Raw genomic sequence first — 17,879 nt, 5'->3', positions numbered from 1 at the left:
ATGGACTGATAGCTGCTATAGGACCTGTTAGACACCTGCATAATGGACTGATAGCTGCTATAGGACCTGTTAGACACCTGCATAATGGACCAACAGCTGATATAGGACCTGTTAGACACCTGCATAATGGACCGATAGCTGATATAGGACCTGTTAGACACCTGCATAATGGACTGATAGCTGCTATAGGACCTGTTAGACACCTGCATAATGGACTGATAGCTGCTATAGGACCTGTTAGACACCTGCATAATGGACTGATAGCTGCTATAGGACCTGTTAGACACCTGCATAATGGACCGATAGCTGATATAGGACCTGTTAGCAACCTGCATAATGGACCGATAGCTGATATAGGACCTGTTAGCAACCTGCATAATGGACCGATAGCTGATATAGGACCTGTTAGCAACCTGCATAATGGACTGATAGCTGATATAGGACCTGTTAGCAACCTGCATAATGGACCGATAGCTGATATAGGACCTGTTAGCAACCTGCATAATGGACTGATAGCTGATATAGGACCTGTTAGACACCTGCATAATGGACTGATAGCTGCTATAGGACCTGTTAGACACCTGCATAATGGACTGATAGCTGCTATAGGACCTGTTATACACCTGCATAATGGACTGATAGCTGCTATAGGACCTGTTAGACACCTGCATAATGGACCGATAGCTGCTATAGGACCTGTTAGACACCTACATAATGGACCAACAGCTGATATAGGACCTGTTATACACCTGTTAGGCACCTGCATAATGGGCCGATAGCTGATATAGGACCTTATAATACTGTTAGATACCTGCATAATGGACCGATAGCTGGCCTGGATATCTGCTATAGGACTTTATAATCCTGTTAGATACCTGCATAATGGACCAACAGCTGGCCTGGTGTTACCTTCCTCTGCACAGCACTGACAGTGCTCACACACACGCATACATACATATGCACATACACGGACACACTCAAGCGCATGCACACACACACAATCCATATTAGACAATGGGAGCGAGGTCAGTGTCAACGTTACAGAACTGAAAAAGCTGCAACAGCAGAACATGAACAGCTCACAGAGAGCAACTGGACACCTGCTAGACTCACAGGAGTGGAGAAGGGAGGGATATATGGAGGGACGGAGGGAGGGAGGGGGAGAGAGAGAGGGAGAGAGAGGGGGAGGGAGAGAGGGAGAGAGAGGGGGAGGGAGAGAGGGAGAGAGAGGGGGAGGGAGAGAGGGAGGGGGAGAGAGAGAGAGAGCGAGAGAGAGAGAGAGAGAGAGAGAGAGAGAGAGAGAGAGAGAGAGAGAGAGAGAGAGAGAGAGAGAGAATGATCCAACTACAGAAAGAGAATGATCCAACTACAGAAAGAGAATGATCCAACTACAGAAAGAGAATGATCCAACTACAGAAAGAGCAGGTCAAGCAGACAGTGAGAGGTGTAAAGAGAGGCAGCAACCCCCTGCTGTGGTACAGATTGGTAACCATCAGAGGAACTTACCCCTGCCTATGTAATGGCTGTCCTGGCACAGATGCTGCTGAATGTTGAAGAGGACTACTTGTGCCATTTCCCCAGCAGCAGCAGCAGCAGGGTCCAGGAGCAGCAGGGTCCAGAAGCAGCAGCAGGGTCCAGGAGCAGCAGCAGGGTCCAGGAGCAGCAGGGTCCAGGAGCAGCAGGGTCCAGGAGCAGCAGGGTTCAGGAGCAGCAGGGTTCAGCAGCAGCAGGGTTCAGGAGCAGCAGGGTCCAGAAGCAGCAGCAGGGTCCAGCAGCAGCAGGGTTCAGGAGCAGCAGGGTCCAGGAGCAGCAGCAGGGTCCAGGAGCAGCGGGGTTCAGGAGCAGCGGGGTTCAGGAGCAGCGGGGTTCAGGAGCAGCGGGGTCCAGGAGCAGCTGGGTCCAGGAGTAGCAGGGTCCAGGAGCAGCAGGGTCAAGGAGGTCCAACAGCAGCAGGGGATTGCCCTCTAATCAGTTTTATTAGAGCAGTAGTACTGGGTTAACACATCAGGGACAGGACAGGGGCCAGCTGTGTGTGTGTGTGTGTGTGTGTGTGTGTGTGTGTGTGTGTGTGTGTGTGTGTGTGTGTGTGTGGCACCCCCTCGGGCCACGACGCAGACAGTCTTGGGACACACACTACACACACACATCATCTGTAACACTCACACATGGTCTGGGTGAAACGTGAGACTCAGCTGCACGGCAGATGAGCTCCTGTCTCTCTGACCGTGGCGGTTTGGTTAAACTGGTCCAGAGTCAGTTTACAGAGTCTAGTGTCAGACTATGTAGAAATGAAGGGCCAACCTTACTCAATACTGTAAATGATGATTTAATCATTCTTGCCTCAAATAATATGACCAGAATGTAACGTTGGGCTTCCTCGTGTTAGTGTCTGGTAGTAAACAGTTAGTTGTTATGATAGTTAAGGTTCAAACACCACGTGTCAGATCTGTGGTCAGTGTGACACCTATTAGGTTGACTTCTGGACCTGTGATGAGGCTGGTCTGGCTCTTTCAGCCTCAGGCTGTAGACTAAAGCCACTCTACTGCCCGTGGCGGGGCAGCTGAGTTGCGTTCCAGAATGTCGTCAGCCAGCTAGTCACCACCGGAGGTTTGCATTGTGTGTGTGTGTGTGTGTGTGTGTGTGTGTGTGTGTGCATGTGTGTGTGTGTGTGTGTGTGTGTGTGTGTGTGTGTGTGTGTGTGTGTGTGTGTGTGTGTGTGTGTGTGTGTGTGTGTGTGTGAGTGCGTGCGTGTGTGTGTGTGTGTGTGGGAGTGTGTGTGTGTGTGTGTGTGTGTGTGTGTGTGTGTGTGTGTGTGTGTGTGTGTGTGTGTGTGTGTGTGCCTCGCTCCACCGCTCAAAAGGTTTAACCGAGTGTGGAGGCAGATAAACCAACGCTCCCCTCTTCCATAACAGCTTCCGTAATGAATGAGCTTAACTCACACGCTGCAGTCCGCTCATTACGGGGCAGAACAGACAAAATGTCCACAGTTGAATGGATCTCATGTGAGTCTTCTGTCTCCTGTGGTTCCATTCTCCTTGTCTTTTGTTCCACACATCACTCTGCTCATCATGTGATAATTACATCAGTAAAAAGTCACCCTGACATTTTTTTTACCTCGTTCAACCGCTTTGTTTTCTACTGCGGAGGATTGAGAGACAGACAGATAGAGGGCCATTGTGACGCTTTGACAATGTGGCCTTACAATGCAATTATACAACAATGAATTGCCAGGCTACAACGTAATTACAGAAGAAAGGATTGTTACATCATTACCAGAATAAGAAAATGGAGAGGTGATATGATGACTGTCATTACTCCGCCCCCTGACTTACCTCTGCACTAGAAATAGACCCTAATCATGTTTTACTCACATTAATCATTCAATACCGTTCAATTATGTATCATTCAAGGCCATTGAGAGGTGTGTGTGTGTGTGTGTGTGTGTGTGTGTGTGTGTGTGTGTGTGTGTGTGTGTGTGTGTGTGTGTGTGTGTGTGTGTGTGCGTGTGCGTGTGTGTGTGTGAGAGAGAGAGAGAATGAGACGGTAGCCTCCAGCCATTCTAATGTCATTGGCTTTGGGACGCCCAGCTGTCTATATCGTCGTACATGCCCTGAAAACCATAACCATGGATACTGTTACCGTAGGTATGACAACCATGGCGGCTGAATGAAGGGTGTGTGAAAGGTGCGTTGTTCACACACCACTCACAGCCAATAATAAGCATAATCATAACGATCGCACCGCAGCACGAAGCAGCACGAAGCAGCACGAAGCAGCACGAAGCAGCACGAAGCAGCATCCTCTTCTGAAGGGCAGACGGTGACGTGAAGCCATTGTGTTGTTCTGAACCGCTGTGACAGTCCAACTCATGTCATTGTGTTGTTCTGAACCACTGTGACAGTCCAACTCATGTCATTGTGTTGTTCTGAACCGCTGTGACAGTCCAACTCATGTCGTTGTGTTGTTCTGTTCTGAACCGCTGTGACAGTCCAACTCATGTCATTGTGTTGTTCTGAACCACTGTGACAGTCCAACTCATGTCATTGTGTTGTTCTGTTCTGAACCGCTGTGACAGTCCAACTCATGTCATTGTGTTGTTCTGAACCACTGTGACAGTCCAACTCATGTCATTGTGTTGTTCTGAACCGCTGTGACAGTCCAACTCATGTCATTGTGTTGTTCTGAACCGCTGTGACAGTCCAACTCATGTCATTGTGTTGTTCTGAACCGCTGTGACAGTCCAACTCATGTCATTGTGTTGTTCTGAACCGCTGTGACAGTCCAACTCATGTCATTGTGTTGTTCTGAACCGCTGTGACAGTCCAACTCATGTCATTGTGTTGTTCTGAACCGCTGTGACAGTCCAACTCATGTCATTGTGTTGTTCTGAACCGCTGTGACAGTCCAACTCATGTCATTGTGTTGTTCTGAACCGCTGTGACAGTCCAACTCATGTCATTGTGTTGTTCTGAACCACTGTGACAGTCCAACTCATGTCATTGTGTTGTTCTGAACCGCTGTGACAGTCCAACTCATGTCATTGTGTTGTTCTGAACCGCTGTGACAGTCCAACTCATGTCATTGTGTTGTTCTGAACCGCTGTGACAGTCCAACTCATGTCATTGTGTTGTTCTGAACCGCTGTGACAGTCCAACTCATGTCATTGTGCTGTTCTGAACCGCTGTGACAGTCCAACTCATGAATGACATTCTGTTGGTCGTGTGAAAAACGTTCTCAGATCTTCACACACGTCTCATTCATAAAGGCTGGGCTGTGAGTCATCAAGGTGTTTCAGTAACGCACATGACAGAGAGATGAGTCTTTTCTGCTGAGGCCATGTGTGATATACTGTAGTGTTCAGCTTCAAGGCAACATTGATAGAAAGAGAGAAAGACTTGACCAACTTTTGATTGGTAACTTATTTAAGGTGAGGTGGTACTTGATATTCTTCAGAGCAGTGTGCAGCTTGCTTCAGGCCGGATGCGTGATCATTGTTCATGATTAGTTGCACTCTCTCCATCTCTCACACCGGTATGTCTGTAGTCAAGGTTACCGGGGGCTTTGAACCATTGAGCCTCTGTTTTGCCAACCTACAATTCCACCACACACCTCAGACTTGTGATGTTCTGAAATTTAAGACAACTACGTTTTTCCTCTTCAGTGTCATTTCTCGCCAACAAAGTGACCCATTTATGTCAACCGCATTATGTAGGACATTATGGTAATTCTAATGTGTCAGCTTTCCTTTGAAGTCACACACATGTCCCCTGCAGCTTGGTAATTTCTGGTTAACCTTCAACCTGTAACCTCTAGCTCCAAACACAAATACCTTTCTGTCACACCTGAGCAGACTGTGTCCAACTCACCTGTTCCTGCTTTAACCTGTAGCTACACTAACCTGTATCTACTCTAATCTGTATCTAACCTGTACCTACTCTAACCTGTATCTACTCTAATCTGTCTCTAATCTGTATCTAACCTGTACCTATTCTAACCTGTATCTACTCTAATCTGTCTCTAATCTGTATCTAACCTGTACCTATTCTAACCTGTATCTACTCTAATCTGTCTCTAACCTGTATCTACTCTAACCTGTATCTACTCTAATCTGTCTCTAATCTGTCTCTAACCTGTACCTACTCTAACCTGTACCTACTCTAATCTGTCTCTAACCTGTACCTACTCTAACCTGTACCTGCTCTAACCTGTCTCTAACCTGTACCTACACTAACCTGTATCTACTCTAATCTGTCTCTAATCTGTCTCTAACCTGTACCTACTCTAACCTGTACCTACTCTAATCTGTCTCTAACCTGTACCTACTCTAACCTGTACCTGCTCTAACCTGTCTCTAACCTGTACCTACACTAACCTGTATCTACTCTAATCTGTATCTAACCTCTATCTACTCTAATCTGTATCTAACCTGTACCTACTCCAACCTGTATCTACTCTAATCTATATCTAACCTGTATCTACTCTAATCTGTCTCTAACCTGTACCTACTCTAATCTGTATCTACTCTAATCTGTCTCTAACCTGTACCTACTCTAACCTATATCTACTCTAATCTGTATCTAATCTGTCTCTAACCTGTACCTACTCTAACCTGTACCTGCTCTAACCTGTCTGTAATCTGTCTCTAACCTGTACCTACTCTTACCTGAACCTGCTCTAACCTGTCTCTACTCTAACATGTACCTGCTCTAACCTGTCTCTAACCTGTACCTACTCTCAGCTGTATCTACTCTAACCTGTACTTACCTAACCTGTCTCTAACCTGTCTCTAACCTGTACCTACTCTAACCTGTATCTACTCTAACCTGTACTTACCTAACCTGTCTCTAACCTGTACCTACTCCAACATGTACCTACTCTAATCTGTCTCTAACCTGTACCTGCTCTAACCTGTCTCTAACCTGTACCTACTCTAACCTGTACCTGCTCTAACCTGTCTCTAACCTGTACCTACTCTAACCTGTACCTGCTCTAACCTGTCTCTAACCTGTATCTACTCTAACCTGTACCTACTATAACCTGTTTCTAACCTGTATCTACTCTAACCAGTACCTACTGTTGATAAAACAAATTATAATCCCACTAAGAGCAAACCAGATGGGATGGCATATCGCTGCAGAATGCTGTAGTAGCCATGCTGGTTAAGTGTGCCTTGAATGTAAATAAATCACAGACAGTGTCACCAGAAAAGCAACCCAACTCCATCACACCTCCTCCTCCATGCTTCACGGTGGGAACCACACATGCAGAGATCATCCGTTCACCTACTCTGCGTCTCACAAAGATACAGCGGTTGGAACCAAAAATCTCAAATTTGGACTCATCAGACCAAACGACAGATTTCCACCAGTCTAATGTCCATTGCTCGTGTTTTTTTGGCCCAAGCAAGTCTCTTCTTCTTATTGGAATCCTTTAGTAGTGGTTTCTTTGCAGCAATTTGACCATGAAGGCCTGATTCACGTAGTCTCCTCTGAACAGTTGATGTTGAGACGTGTCTGTTACTTAAACTCTGTGAAGCTTACATTTGGGCTGCAATCTGAGGCTGTAACGCTAATGAACTTATCCTCTGCAGCAGAGGTACCTCTGGGTCTTCCTTTCCTGTGGCGGTCCTCATGAGAGGCAGTTTCATCATAGCGCTTGATGGTTTTTGCGACTGAACTTGAAGAAACTTTAAAGTTCTTGAAATGTTCTGTACTGACGGACCTTCATGTCTTAAAATAATGTTGGACTGTTGTTTGTCTTTGTTTATTTGAGCTGTTCTTGACATAATATGGACTTGGTCTTTTAACAAATAGGGCTATATTCTGTATACCACCCCTACCTTGTCACAACACAATTGATTTGCTCGAAAGCATTAAGAAGGAAATAAATTCCACAAATGAACTTAACAAGGCACACAAGTTCATTGAAATGCATTCCAGGTGACTACCTTATGAAGCTGGTTGAGAGAATGCCAAGAGTGTGCAAAGCTGTCATCAAGGCAAAGGGTGGCTACTTTGAAGGATCTAAAATATGAAATATATTTTTTATTAATTTAACACTTTTTTGGTTAATACATGATTCCATGTGTTATTGGATAGTTTTGATGTCTTCACTATTATTCTACAATGTAGAAAATAGTAAAAAATAAAGAAAAACCCTTGAATGAGTAGGCGTGTCCAAACTTTTGACTGGTACTGTACATGGCTAAGTGAATTACCTCATACCCCAGCACACAGTGGTGTCAAGTACTTAAGAATAATACTTTAAAGTACTACTTATGTTGTTTTTTGGGGTATCTGTACTTTACTATTTATATTTTTGACAACTTTTACTTTACTACATTCTACAAATAATGTATATTTTACTTCATTAATTTTCCCTGACACCCAAAAGTAGTCGTTACATTCTGAATGCTTACCAGAGCAGTAAAATGGTCCAATTCACACACTTATCAAGAGAACGTCCCTGGTCCTCCCTACTGCCTCTGATCTGACAGACTCACTAAACATAAATGCTTTGTTTGTAAATGATGTCTGAGTTTTGGAATGTGCCCCTAGCTGTCAAATAATGATATAAATTGTGCCGTCTGGTTTGCTTACTATAGAGGAATTTGATGCGTAGCATTTACCTTTACTCCAGTATGACGATTCAGTACTTTTTACACCTTAAGTACATTTAAAACCAGATACTTTTAGACTTATACTCAAGTTTTAATAAAAAATAATAAAACGTTTACCTTTATTTAACCAGGCAAGTCAGTTAAGAACAAATTCCCATTTACAATGACGGCCTAGGAACAGTGGGTTAACTGCCTTGTTCAGGGGCAAAACGACAGATTTTTATCTTGTCAGCTCGGGGATTCGATCTCTCTCCAACGCTCTAACCGCTAGGCTACCTGCCGTGGTATTTTAGTGGGTTACTTTCATTTTTACTTGAGTCGTTTTCTTTTAAGGTATCTGTAACGGTTTTCTTCCTGGGAAGGAGAGGAGGACCAAAATGCAGCGTGGTTATTTATAAACATCTTTAATGAAAGATGAAAACGTGAACACTCTACAAAATCAGAAAACGTGGAAAAACCGAAACTGGTGCAAAACACAGAGACAGGAACAATCACCCACAAGATACCTAAAGAATATGGCTGCCTAAATATGGTTCCCAATCAGAGACAACGATAAACACCTGCCTCTGATTGAGAACCACTCCAGGCAACCATAGACTTACCTAGAACACTCAACTGAACACAACCCCATAGACTACAAAACCCCTAGACAAAACAAGACACATAAATCACCCATGTCACACCCTGGCCTAACCAACATAATAAAGAAAACACAGAATACCAAGGCCAGGGCGTGACAGTATCTTTACTTTTACTCAAGTATGACCATAGAATACTTTTTCAACCTCTGGCTGGCAGCACATCATCTCAGTACTGGTGCCCTGTGTATATAGCCAAGTTATCGTTACTCATTGTGGATTTAATCCTCTTGTTACTATATTTTCTTCTCTGCATTGTTGGGAAGGCCTGTAAGCTTTTCACTGTTAGCCTCCACCTGTTGTTTACCAAGCATGTGACAAATACTATTTGATTTGATTGATTTGATTTACTCTCGCCGAGGCATCTGTCCTGTCCCATGTGTATCCAATCCAGTGCCATTCAGGAGGGGTGGACCCTAGAGGCCTGTTTACCGGACTCAGATGAAGCCTATCGTCCCAGACTAAAAAGCACGCTCAATGGATCTTCTTCATTGACATTGGCTTTATGGCCAGAGATAGGCTTAATCTGTGTCCAGGAAACTGGCCCTGAAGGTCGTTAGTTAGTGAGAGTGGTGTTACCCGGGAGGAGTGAGGAGTCATCTTCAGAGGTCAGTGGAGACAGTTGGTCAGTCAGTTGGTGACCTCACCGGATAGGGACAGTGTTATCTGTATAAGAGCTGTCCTGTGATCTGATGCCCTTGACTGCGTCCACTCTGGGGGATAAGGGTGGGACTGGGGCATTTTAAAAGTCACTGTGATGCTGCTGACTTTACTGAACATGGTGTGAAGACAGATGTTTGGTCTCTCTCCAGACTGGGGGGTATAACTGAACATCGGATTAGTCTCTATCACTCCCTTCTACCTCTACCTCTCTACATCTCTCTCTCTCTCTCTCTCTCTCTCTCTCTCTCTCTCTCTCTCTCTCTCTCTCTCTCTCTCCCCACTTTCTTTGTCTCTGTCCCTTTCTCTCCCCACTTCCCCCCCCCCTCTCTCTCTCTCTCCCTCCCTCTCCCCACTTCCTCCCTCTCTCTCGCTCTCTCTCTCCCCACTTTCTCCCTCCCTCCCTCCCTCCCTCCCTCCTGCAGTGTGAGGGCAGTTGGAGTGGAAGCTAATTTGATCCAATCAATACCCTCCGTCTGTGTCTCTTCCTGTGTCAATCAGGGTGCCCTTGTCTACTAGCTCTGAGAGGATCTGTTTAGTTACAATCACTGGCCGACTGGAAATCTATTTCACTTCACAAAATGCCACTTCTCTTCTATCACTTTTCACTTTGAAAAGGCTATCTGATTGAATTAGAATTAGATTGATCCGTGTTTGAAATCTAGATGTCAATGTATTGTGTTTTGTAACAGTTCAATTGTGTAAAATACATTGAATGTCCAATAAAGAAGGTTGAGGCTTTTCATGGCTTTGTTTAGAGGTACTATACTGTATATGCAAGGGAACGCGTACACACATACACACAAATCCAGACACACACACACCCAGAGATCCCCCCACTCCCCACTCACACACACATTAAGCACAGTACCAGCTCAGTATTGTATCAGAGCTTTGAGAATCCTCCCCCTCCCCCTTACTCCTCCCCCTAACAGAACAGCCAATGAGCTTGATTATTATTCATGAACCACAGTAGGTGTGGTGATGTGCAGCAAGCCTGACAGAGAGAGGGGTGTGTCTCTACAAGCCCAGCGTGTGTATGAATGTGTGCTCATAGTGACAGACAGAGAGAGCGAGAGAGAGAGAGAAAGAGAGAGGAGAGAGAGAGGGAGACGAGGGGGAATGAGAGAGAGTGTGTGTAAGAGAGAGAGAGAAATAAAGAGGAGAGAGAGGAGCTGATTGCTTCTTCTATTGACAAATGCAACACACACACAACACACACACACACTCTGAGAGGACTCCCAACACAACACACACACACTCTGAGAGGACTCCCAACACAACACACAACACACACACTCTGAGAGGACTCCCAACACAACACACAACACACACACTCTGAGAGGACTCCCAACACAAGACACTTTGCTGGATCCTGGAGCTTGGAGCTTAGTATTGGTGTATCGGAGTGTGTGTGTACTGTGGTACCGCTGTGTGTGTGAGGGTGAGAGAAGAGTGTCTTTCTAAGGACACCCTGATGAAAAACGGAGCCGGGTTTTCAGGCAGAGCCCCCTGTGTGATCCTCTGCATATCTACCCTGGGGGACCCACCGCGCACCGCCGCCGCCTGTCATCTCCACGACAACTAGAATGGGCTGCAATTTGTGCTCTTTACAGAAACGGGAGGAACACTACAAGCTGCTGTATGAGATTTCACAGGTAAGTGAGACTTGACACTGTGCTAGATGTGAAATGTTTTTCACACTGGAAGATTGGAAGGGTTCCTATCTTTGCGATTTGGTGGGAACGTGTGAGGGTGTTTTCAGAAAGAGAAAGAGGATACTTTTAGATTAGAAGGCAAGCAAATGAGAGAGAAAATGAGACAATTTATTCTAAGCAGGGAGACAGTTAGTCAGGCAGGCAGAATATGCAGTATTCTCTTCAAAGAGAAAAGGGAGAGAGAAGAGAGAAGGGAGAGAGAGAATAGAGAAGGGAGAGAGAAGAGAGAAGGGAGAGAGAGAAGAGAGAAGGGAGAGAGAGAAGGGATAGAGAAGAGAGAAGGGAGAGAGAGAAGAGAGAAAGGAGAGAGAGAAGAGAGAAGGGAGAGAGAGAACAGAGAAGGGAGAGAGAGAAGAGACACAGAAGGGACAGTTAGTTATTTCTCCTCAGCAGAAGATGTAAGGAACAAGTTCAGTAATTGTCCTCTGCTGGCTTCAGAGGGGTTCATGATGCTCTCACTGCTGCTCATCTTTCCCTGTGTGCTGTTTCCATGGGAGGATGGGATACTGAGTACATCAAAGCACAACATATGAAATATCGCTGCCTGTTTGTGGCAGTGTGGTTTCTCTTTCCTTTATAAAACCTTTATAATCAAACAGAGTCTCTTGTAGGCACCGCTAATGAGTGTCGGAGCATTAAGAGTTGAGCCCTTTTCTTTTCACAACAACACAAAATGTCTAATGGCTTGTATTATTTTTACATCTGGTTTATTGTTTTAATGGGAAATGAGCAATTTAGTGAATGCATGATTCATTTCTTTGATTGTGCTTGAATGGAATGTCAAGAGTTTGGAACTACTGCTACGGTTCTATCGTCATTTGTTTACAAAATGGAGTTATTGACCCAGTCTTGTTCTGTTCAATGTTCTCTACCTATACCGTACATTAAATACCCCAACGCAGGCTGTGAAGTTCAAAAGAATTCAATATGAAAATAACTGACTTCATTCAAACCAATGAAATTTGGGACTGTAGAGTCAATTCTGTAAGAATTGTTATAACCTCATAGAACTGTATAGTTCCAAGCTCTCGATGGGTTGATAAAATAGGAACGGAAGGTACCACCTGGGTGTGAATGTTATTGTTGAGTAGCAGGTATCCAGTGTTTTTGTCCTCTAAGTTTGATACAGTCTGCCACAACTATATGCCTGAGGAAGCATTTGACTCCACCCTCCTCGTTCAGTTTTCATGTCTGCTTGTGTCAGCAGAGACCCAGAACAGCACATGAGACAAAACCACTAATAGAAAGAGTAACCTTGGGTTACCAGGTGTCCAAACCTATTCTTTCCCAGGGCCGGACTAACCCAGTGTTATTCTACACATTTTGTCATGAGGCTAAGAGAAAATGTTGCAGTTTTAAAGCTACTTTTCTGCAATTCTACACTTTTTTCCCCCATGAGGCAGAGATTTAAAAAAGAAAACAAAAGAATTATAGCTCATCTCATGCTTTTGTTCACATTCTGCCATGAGGCTGAGAGAAAATGTTGTAGTTTTAAATCTAATTTCCTGCTATTCTACACACTTTGCGATGAGGCTGAGAGAAAATGTTGTAGTTTTAAAATGCAGGTAGCAGATAATGGACCTTATCAGATATTTATGTAGTTGTTGCTGTACTGTACAGTCGTGGCCAAAAGTTTTGAGAATGACACAAATATAAATTTTCACAAAGTCTGCTGCCTCAGTTTGTATGATGGTAATTTGCATATACTCCAGAATGTTATGAAGAGTGATCCGAAGAATTGAAATTAATTGCAAAGTCCCTCTTTGCCATGCAAATTAGCTGAATCCCTCAAAAACATTTCCACTGCATTTCAGCCCTGCCACAAAAGTTCCAGCTGACATCATGTCAGTGATTCTCTCATTTAACACAGGTGTGAGTGTTGACGAGGACAAGGCTGGAGAATTTCCAGCCTTGTCAGCCCAATCTTTCAGACCTTGATCCCATTGAGAACTTGTGGTCAATCCCCAAGAGGCGGGTGGACAAACAAAAACCCACAAATCCTTACAAACTCCAAGCATTGATTATGCAAGAATGTGCTGCCATCAGTCAGGATGTGGCCCAGAAGTTAATAGACAGCATACCAGGGCGGATTGCAGAGGTCTTCAAAAAGAAGGGCCAACACTGCAAATATTGACTCTTTGCATCAAATTCATGTAATTGTCAGTAAAAGCCTTTGACACTTGTGAAATGCTTGTAGTTATACTTCAGTATTCCATAGTAACATCTGACAAAAATATCTAAAGACACTGAAACAGCAAACTTGCGAAAATTAATATTTGTGTCATTCTCAAACCTTTTAGCCATGACTGTATATCAACTAATATACATGGGTTCTAACTTCAACAATTCTTTGTAAGTTTACATTTGTACAATTTATGCTCCCTGCATATAAAAAACACGAAGACTGCCGAAAAGCCCCGAACACAAGATGGCAATTTCTATAACTCGTACGGCTGTAGGCTACTGTACATGGTGGAGGAACATAATGGCTGTAGGCTACTGTACATGGTGGAGGAACATGGCTGTAGGCTACTGTACATGGTGGAGGAACATGGCTGTAGGCTACTGTACATGGTGGAGGAACATGGCTGTAGGCTACTGTACATGGTGGAGGAACATGGCTGTAGGCTACTGTACATGGTGGAGGAACATGGCTGTAGGCTACTGTACATGGTGGAGGAACATGGCTGTAGGCTACTGTACATGGTGGAGGAACATGGCTGTAGGCTACTGTACATGGTGGAGGAACATGGCTGTAGGCTACTGTACATGGTGGAGGAACATGGCTGTAGGCTACTGTACATGGTGGAGGAACATGGCTGTAGGCTACTGTACATGGTGGAGGAACATGGCTGTAGGCTACTGTACATGGTGGAGGAACATGGCTGTAGGCTACTGTACATGGTGGAGGAACATGGCTGTAGGCTACTGTACATGGTGGAGGAACATGGCTGTAGGCTACTGTACATGGTGGAGGAACATGGCTGTAGGCTACTGTACATGGTGGAGGAACATGGCTGTAGGCTACTGTACATGGTGGAGGAACATGGCTGTAGGCTACTGTACATGGTGGAGGAACATGGCTGTAGGCTACTGTACATGGTGGAGGAACATGGCTGTAGGCTACTGTACATGGTGGAGGAACATGGCTGTAGGCTACTGTACATGGTGGAGGAACATGGCTGTAGGCTACTGTACATGGTGGAGGAACATGGCTGTAGGCTACTGTACATGGTGGAGGAACATGGCTGTAGGCTACTGTACATGGTGGAGGAACATGGCTGTAGGCTACTGTACATGGTGGAGGAACATGGCTGTAGGCTACTGTACATGGTGGAGGAACATGGCTGTAGGCTACTGTACATGGTGGAGGAACATGGCTGTAGGCTACTGTACATGGTGGAGGAACATGGCTGTAGGCTACTGTACATGGTGGAGGAACATGGCTGTAGGCTACTGTACATGGTGGAGGAACGTGGCTGTAAGCCACTGTACACGATGAGCTGGTGCGCACCAAGTTACACTCCCCAGGCTGTGAGGATTTTTTGACAATATTCACAACATATTGACACAATTCCAATCTTTATGGAAGGAAAATCTCATTTCATAAATTACATGTGGAAAAACGTATTTGAGTGAACATTAGCAAGCCAGCCAGCAGCAGATGAAACAGAAAGTGAATTCTCTCCTCCCTCTCTCCCCAGGTTTTACTAGCCCATACCAGCGACAAACTTAGCTATGTCATGGACATACACTAAGTATACAAACCATTATGAACACCTGCTATTTCCATGACATAGACTGACCAGGTGAATCCAGGTGAAAGCTATGATCCCTTATTGACGTCAGTTGTTAAATCCACTTCAATCAGTGTAGATGAAGGGGAGGAGACGGGGTAAAGAAGGATGTTTAAGCCTTGAGACAATTGAGACATGGACTGTCTGCTGCTCCTGGTGTTCTCTCTCTCTCTCTCTCTCAGGGCAGGCAAAAAAGTCAGGCAGGCGGGTAACGCATGAGTATGGGAAAACCTCTGGTTGATTTGAAAAGCATACAAGACGAACTGGCACAGAGTGACAGGAAACACACACCAGGGATAATAAGCGACACCTGGAGGGGGTGGAGACAATCTCAAGACAGGTGAAACAGATCAAGGTGTGACACTCTCAATTAAATTACATTTCTATTTCAATAACATTTCAATTAAATTACATTTCAATTACATTACATTTCAATTCAATTACTTTATTGGCATGGGAAACACATGTTAACATTGCCAAAGCAAGTGAAATAAACAATCAAATGTAACAGTAATGTCTCTCTCTCTTTTTCTCTGTCTCTTTCTTGCTCTCTTTCGCTATCACTCTCTTTCTCTCTCTCTCTCTCTGTCTCTCTCTATTTCTCTCTCCCTAACTCTCACTGTATCTCTCTCTCTTTCTCTCTCTGTCTCTCTCTGTCTCGCTCTTGCTCTCTTTCTCTCTGTTGCTCTCTTTCTATTTCTCTCTCTCTCTGTCATTATCTCTCTCTCTCTCTCTGGCTGTCTATCTATCTGTCTCTCTCTCTATTTCTCTCTCACTCTCTCACTCTCTCTCTCGTTCTATCTCTCTCTCTCTCTCTTTCTCTTCACCTTAAACCACTCAAGTGTTGCTTTAGCAGTATGCTTAGGGTCACCACTTTTCAGTTTTTTATTTCTTGTTTTTTGAAACAAGTTTTTTTTTTCGTTTCACTTCACCAATTTGGACTCTTTTGTGTATGTCCCTTACATGAAATCCAAATAAAAATCAACAAAATAGGAAAAAAGCAACAAAATAGGAAAAATGCAAAGGGGATGAATATTTTTGCAAGGCACTGTCGTCAAAGCTTTTCTTAAGTTTGGGTCAGTCACAGCGTTCAGGTATTCTGCCACTGTGTGCTCTCTGTTTGGGGCCAAATAACATTCTAGTTTGCTCAGTTTTTTTGTTAATTATTTTCAATGTGTCAATTAATTATTATTTTGTTTTGTCATGATTTGGTTGGGTCTAATTGTGTAACTGTCCTGGGGCTGTGGGGTCTGTTTGTGTTTGTGAACAGATCCACAAGACCAGCTTGCTTAGGGGACTCTTCTCTAGGTTCATCTCTCTGTAGATGATGGCTTTGTTGTGGAAGGTTTGGGAATTGCTTCCTTTTAGGTGGTTGTAGAATTTAACGACTACAATTTAACGGCTCTTTTCTGGATTTTGATAATGAGTGAGTATTGGTCTAATTCAGACCCCAGACCTCACAAGCATAAAGGGCAATGGCTTCTATAATGGATTCAATTATTTTTAGCCAGATCCTAATTGGTATGTCAAATCTTCTGTTCCTTTTGATGGCATAGAAGGCCCTTCTTGCCTTGTTTCTCAGATCATTTACAGCTTTGTGGAAGATACCTGTGGCGCTGATGTTTAGGCCGAGGTATGTATAGTTTGTTGTGTGTTCTAGGGCAACGGTGTCTAGATGGAATTTGTATTTGTGGTCCTGGCGACTGGACCTTTTTTGGAACACCATTATTTTGGTCTTACTGAGATTTACTGTCAGAGCCCAGGTCTGGCAGAACATGTGCAGAAGATCTAGGTGCTGCTGTAGGCCCTCCTTGGTTGGGGACAGAAGCACCAGATCATCAGTAAATAGTAGACATTTGACTTCAGATTCTAGTAGGATGAGGCCGGGTGCTGCAGACTGTTCTAGTGCCCTCGCCAATTCATTGCTATATATGTTGAAGAGGGTGGGGCTTAAGCTGCATCCCTGTCTCAACCCACGGCCCTGTGGAAAGAAATATGCCAATTTTAAATGCACACTTGTTGTTTGTGCATGGATTTTATAATGTCCTATGTTTTTCCCCAAACACCACTTTCCATCAATTTGTATAGCAGACCCTCATGCCAAATTCAGTAAAAAGCTTTTTTGAAGTCAACAAAACATGAGAAGACTTTGCCTTTGTTTTGGATTGTTTGTTTGTCAATTAGAATGTGCAGGGTGAATACGTGGTCTGTCGTACGGTAATTTGGTAAAAAGCTTTCATTGACGAAATGTACAGGTCTGCTGTTAATCCAGAGGATGTATCCAAGGTTGCTGTTGACGCAAATCCCATGGTAGTTATTGGGGTCAAATTTGTCTTCACTTTTGTGGATGGGTTATCAGTCCTTTGTTCCAAATATTGGGGAAGATGCCTCTCTCTGTCTCTCTCTCTCTGTCTCTCTTGCTCACTCTCTTGCTCACACTCTCTCTCTCTCTCTCTCTCTCTGTTTCTCTCTCTCCCTGTTTCTCTCTCTCTCTCTCTGTTTCTCTCTCTCCCTGTTTCTCTCTCTCACTCTCTCTTTCTCTGGCTCTCTCTGTCTGTCCCCCCCCCCTCTCTCTATCAAAGATAATTACACCAGGAGAGCAGCTTGCGCCATGCGTGTGTGAGTGAGTGTGTGCGGCAGACACTAGGCTAGCCCCGCTACCTAAAAGCTGTTGCTAATGACTGTTTTCACGCTACGCTGATCGGCGAGTTCATTAAGCTATTTTACTAAACGCTCCTGTGCTTTAATTGGGACGAGAATGTCTCTTTTGTCTGCCTCGTCGGGTAACAGGAAGATTGGCCTTGTCAAACTCAGGCAGGCCAGGGCCCACGGTGGGTCCTTTGGGGCATCTCTAGGCTATAGCACAATCCAGGAAACTGGCAGCATCTGTCTGAAAAATGACAGTGAAGTCCCTCTCCACTGTTCTCAGATGAAGAGTACAGATGTA

At 44.4% G+C, this 17,879-nt stretch overlaps 1 protein-coding gene across 1 annotated transcript in view; it reads left to right on the top strand.

Annotated features, from left to right (window-relative positions):
* The first annotated feature begins 10,574 nt into the window (after positions 1-10,574).
* LOC118938840 (PDZ domain-containing RING finger protein 4-like) overlaps positions 10,575-17,879 on the top strand; it is a 76,043-nt gene continuing 68,738 nt past the window's right edge. The window contains exon 1 of the mRNA XM_090199167.1: positions 10,575-11,075. Coding sequence (XP_090055293.1) covers positions 11,007-11,075 — 69 coding nt within the window. The 5' untranslated portion in view covers positions 10,575-11,006. The remainder of the gene's footprint in view (positions 11,076-17,879) is intronic.

This window comes from Oncorhynchus mykiss, chromosome 15 (genome assembly GCF_057628025.1).
Source record: "Oncorhynchus mykiss isolate SJ-2025 chromosome 15, ASM5762802v1, whole genome shotgun sequence".
NCBI lineage: Eukaryota > Metazoa > Chordata > Actinopteri > Salmoniformes > Salmonidae > Oncorhynchus > Oncorhynchus mykiss.
Note: the sequence above shows the minus strand (reverse complement) of the source record. Positions and strands in the feature narration are given on the sequence as shown.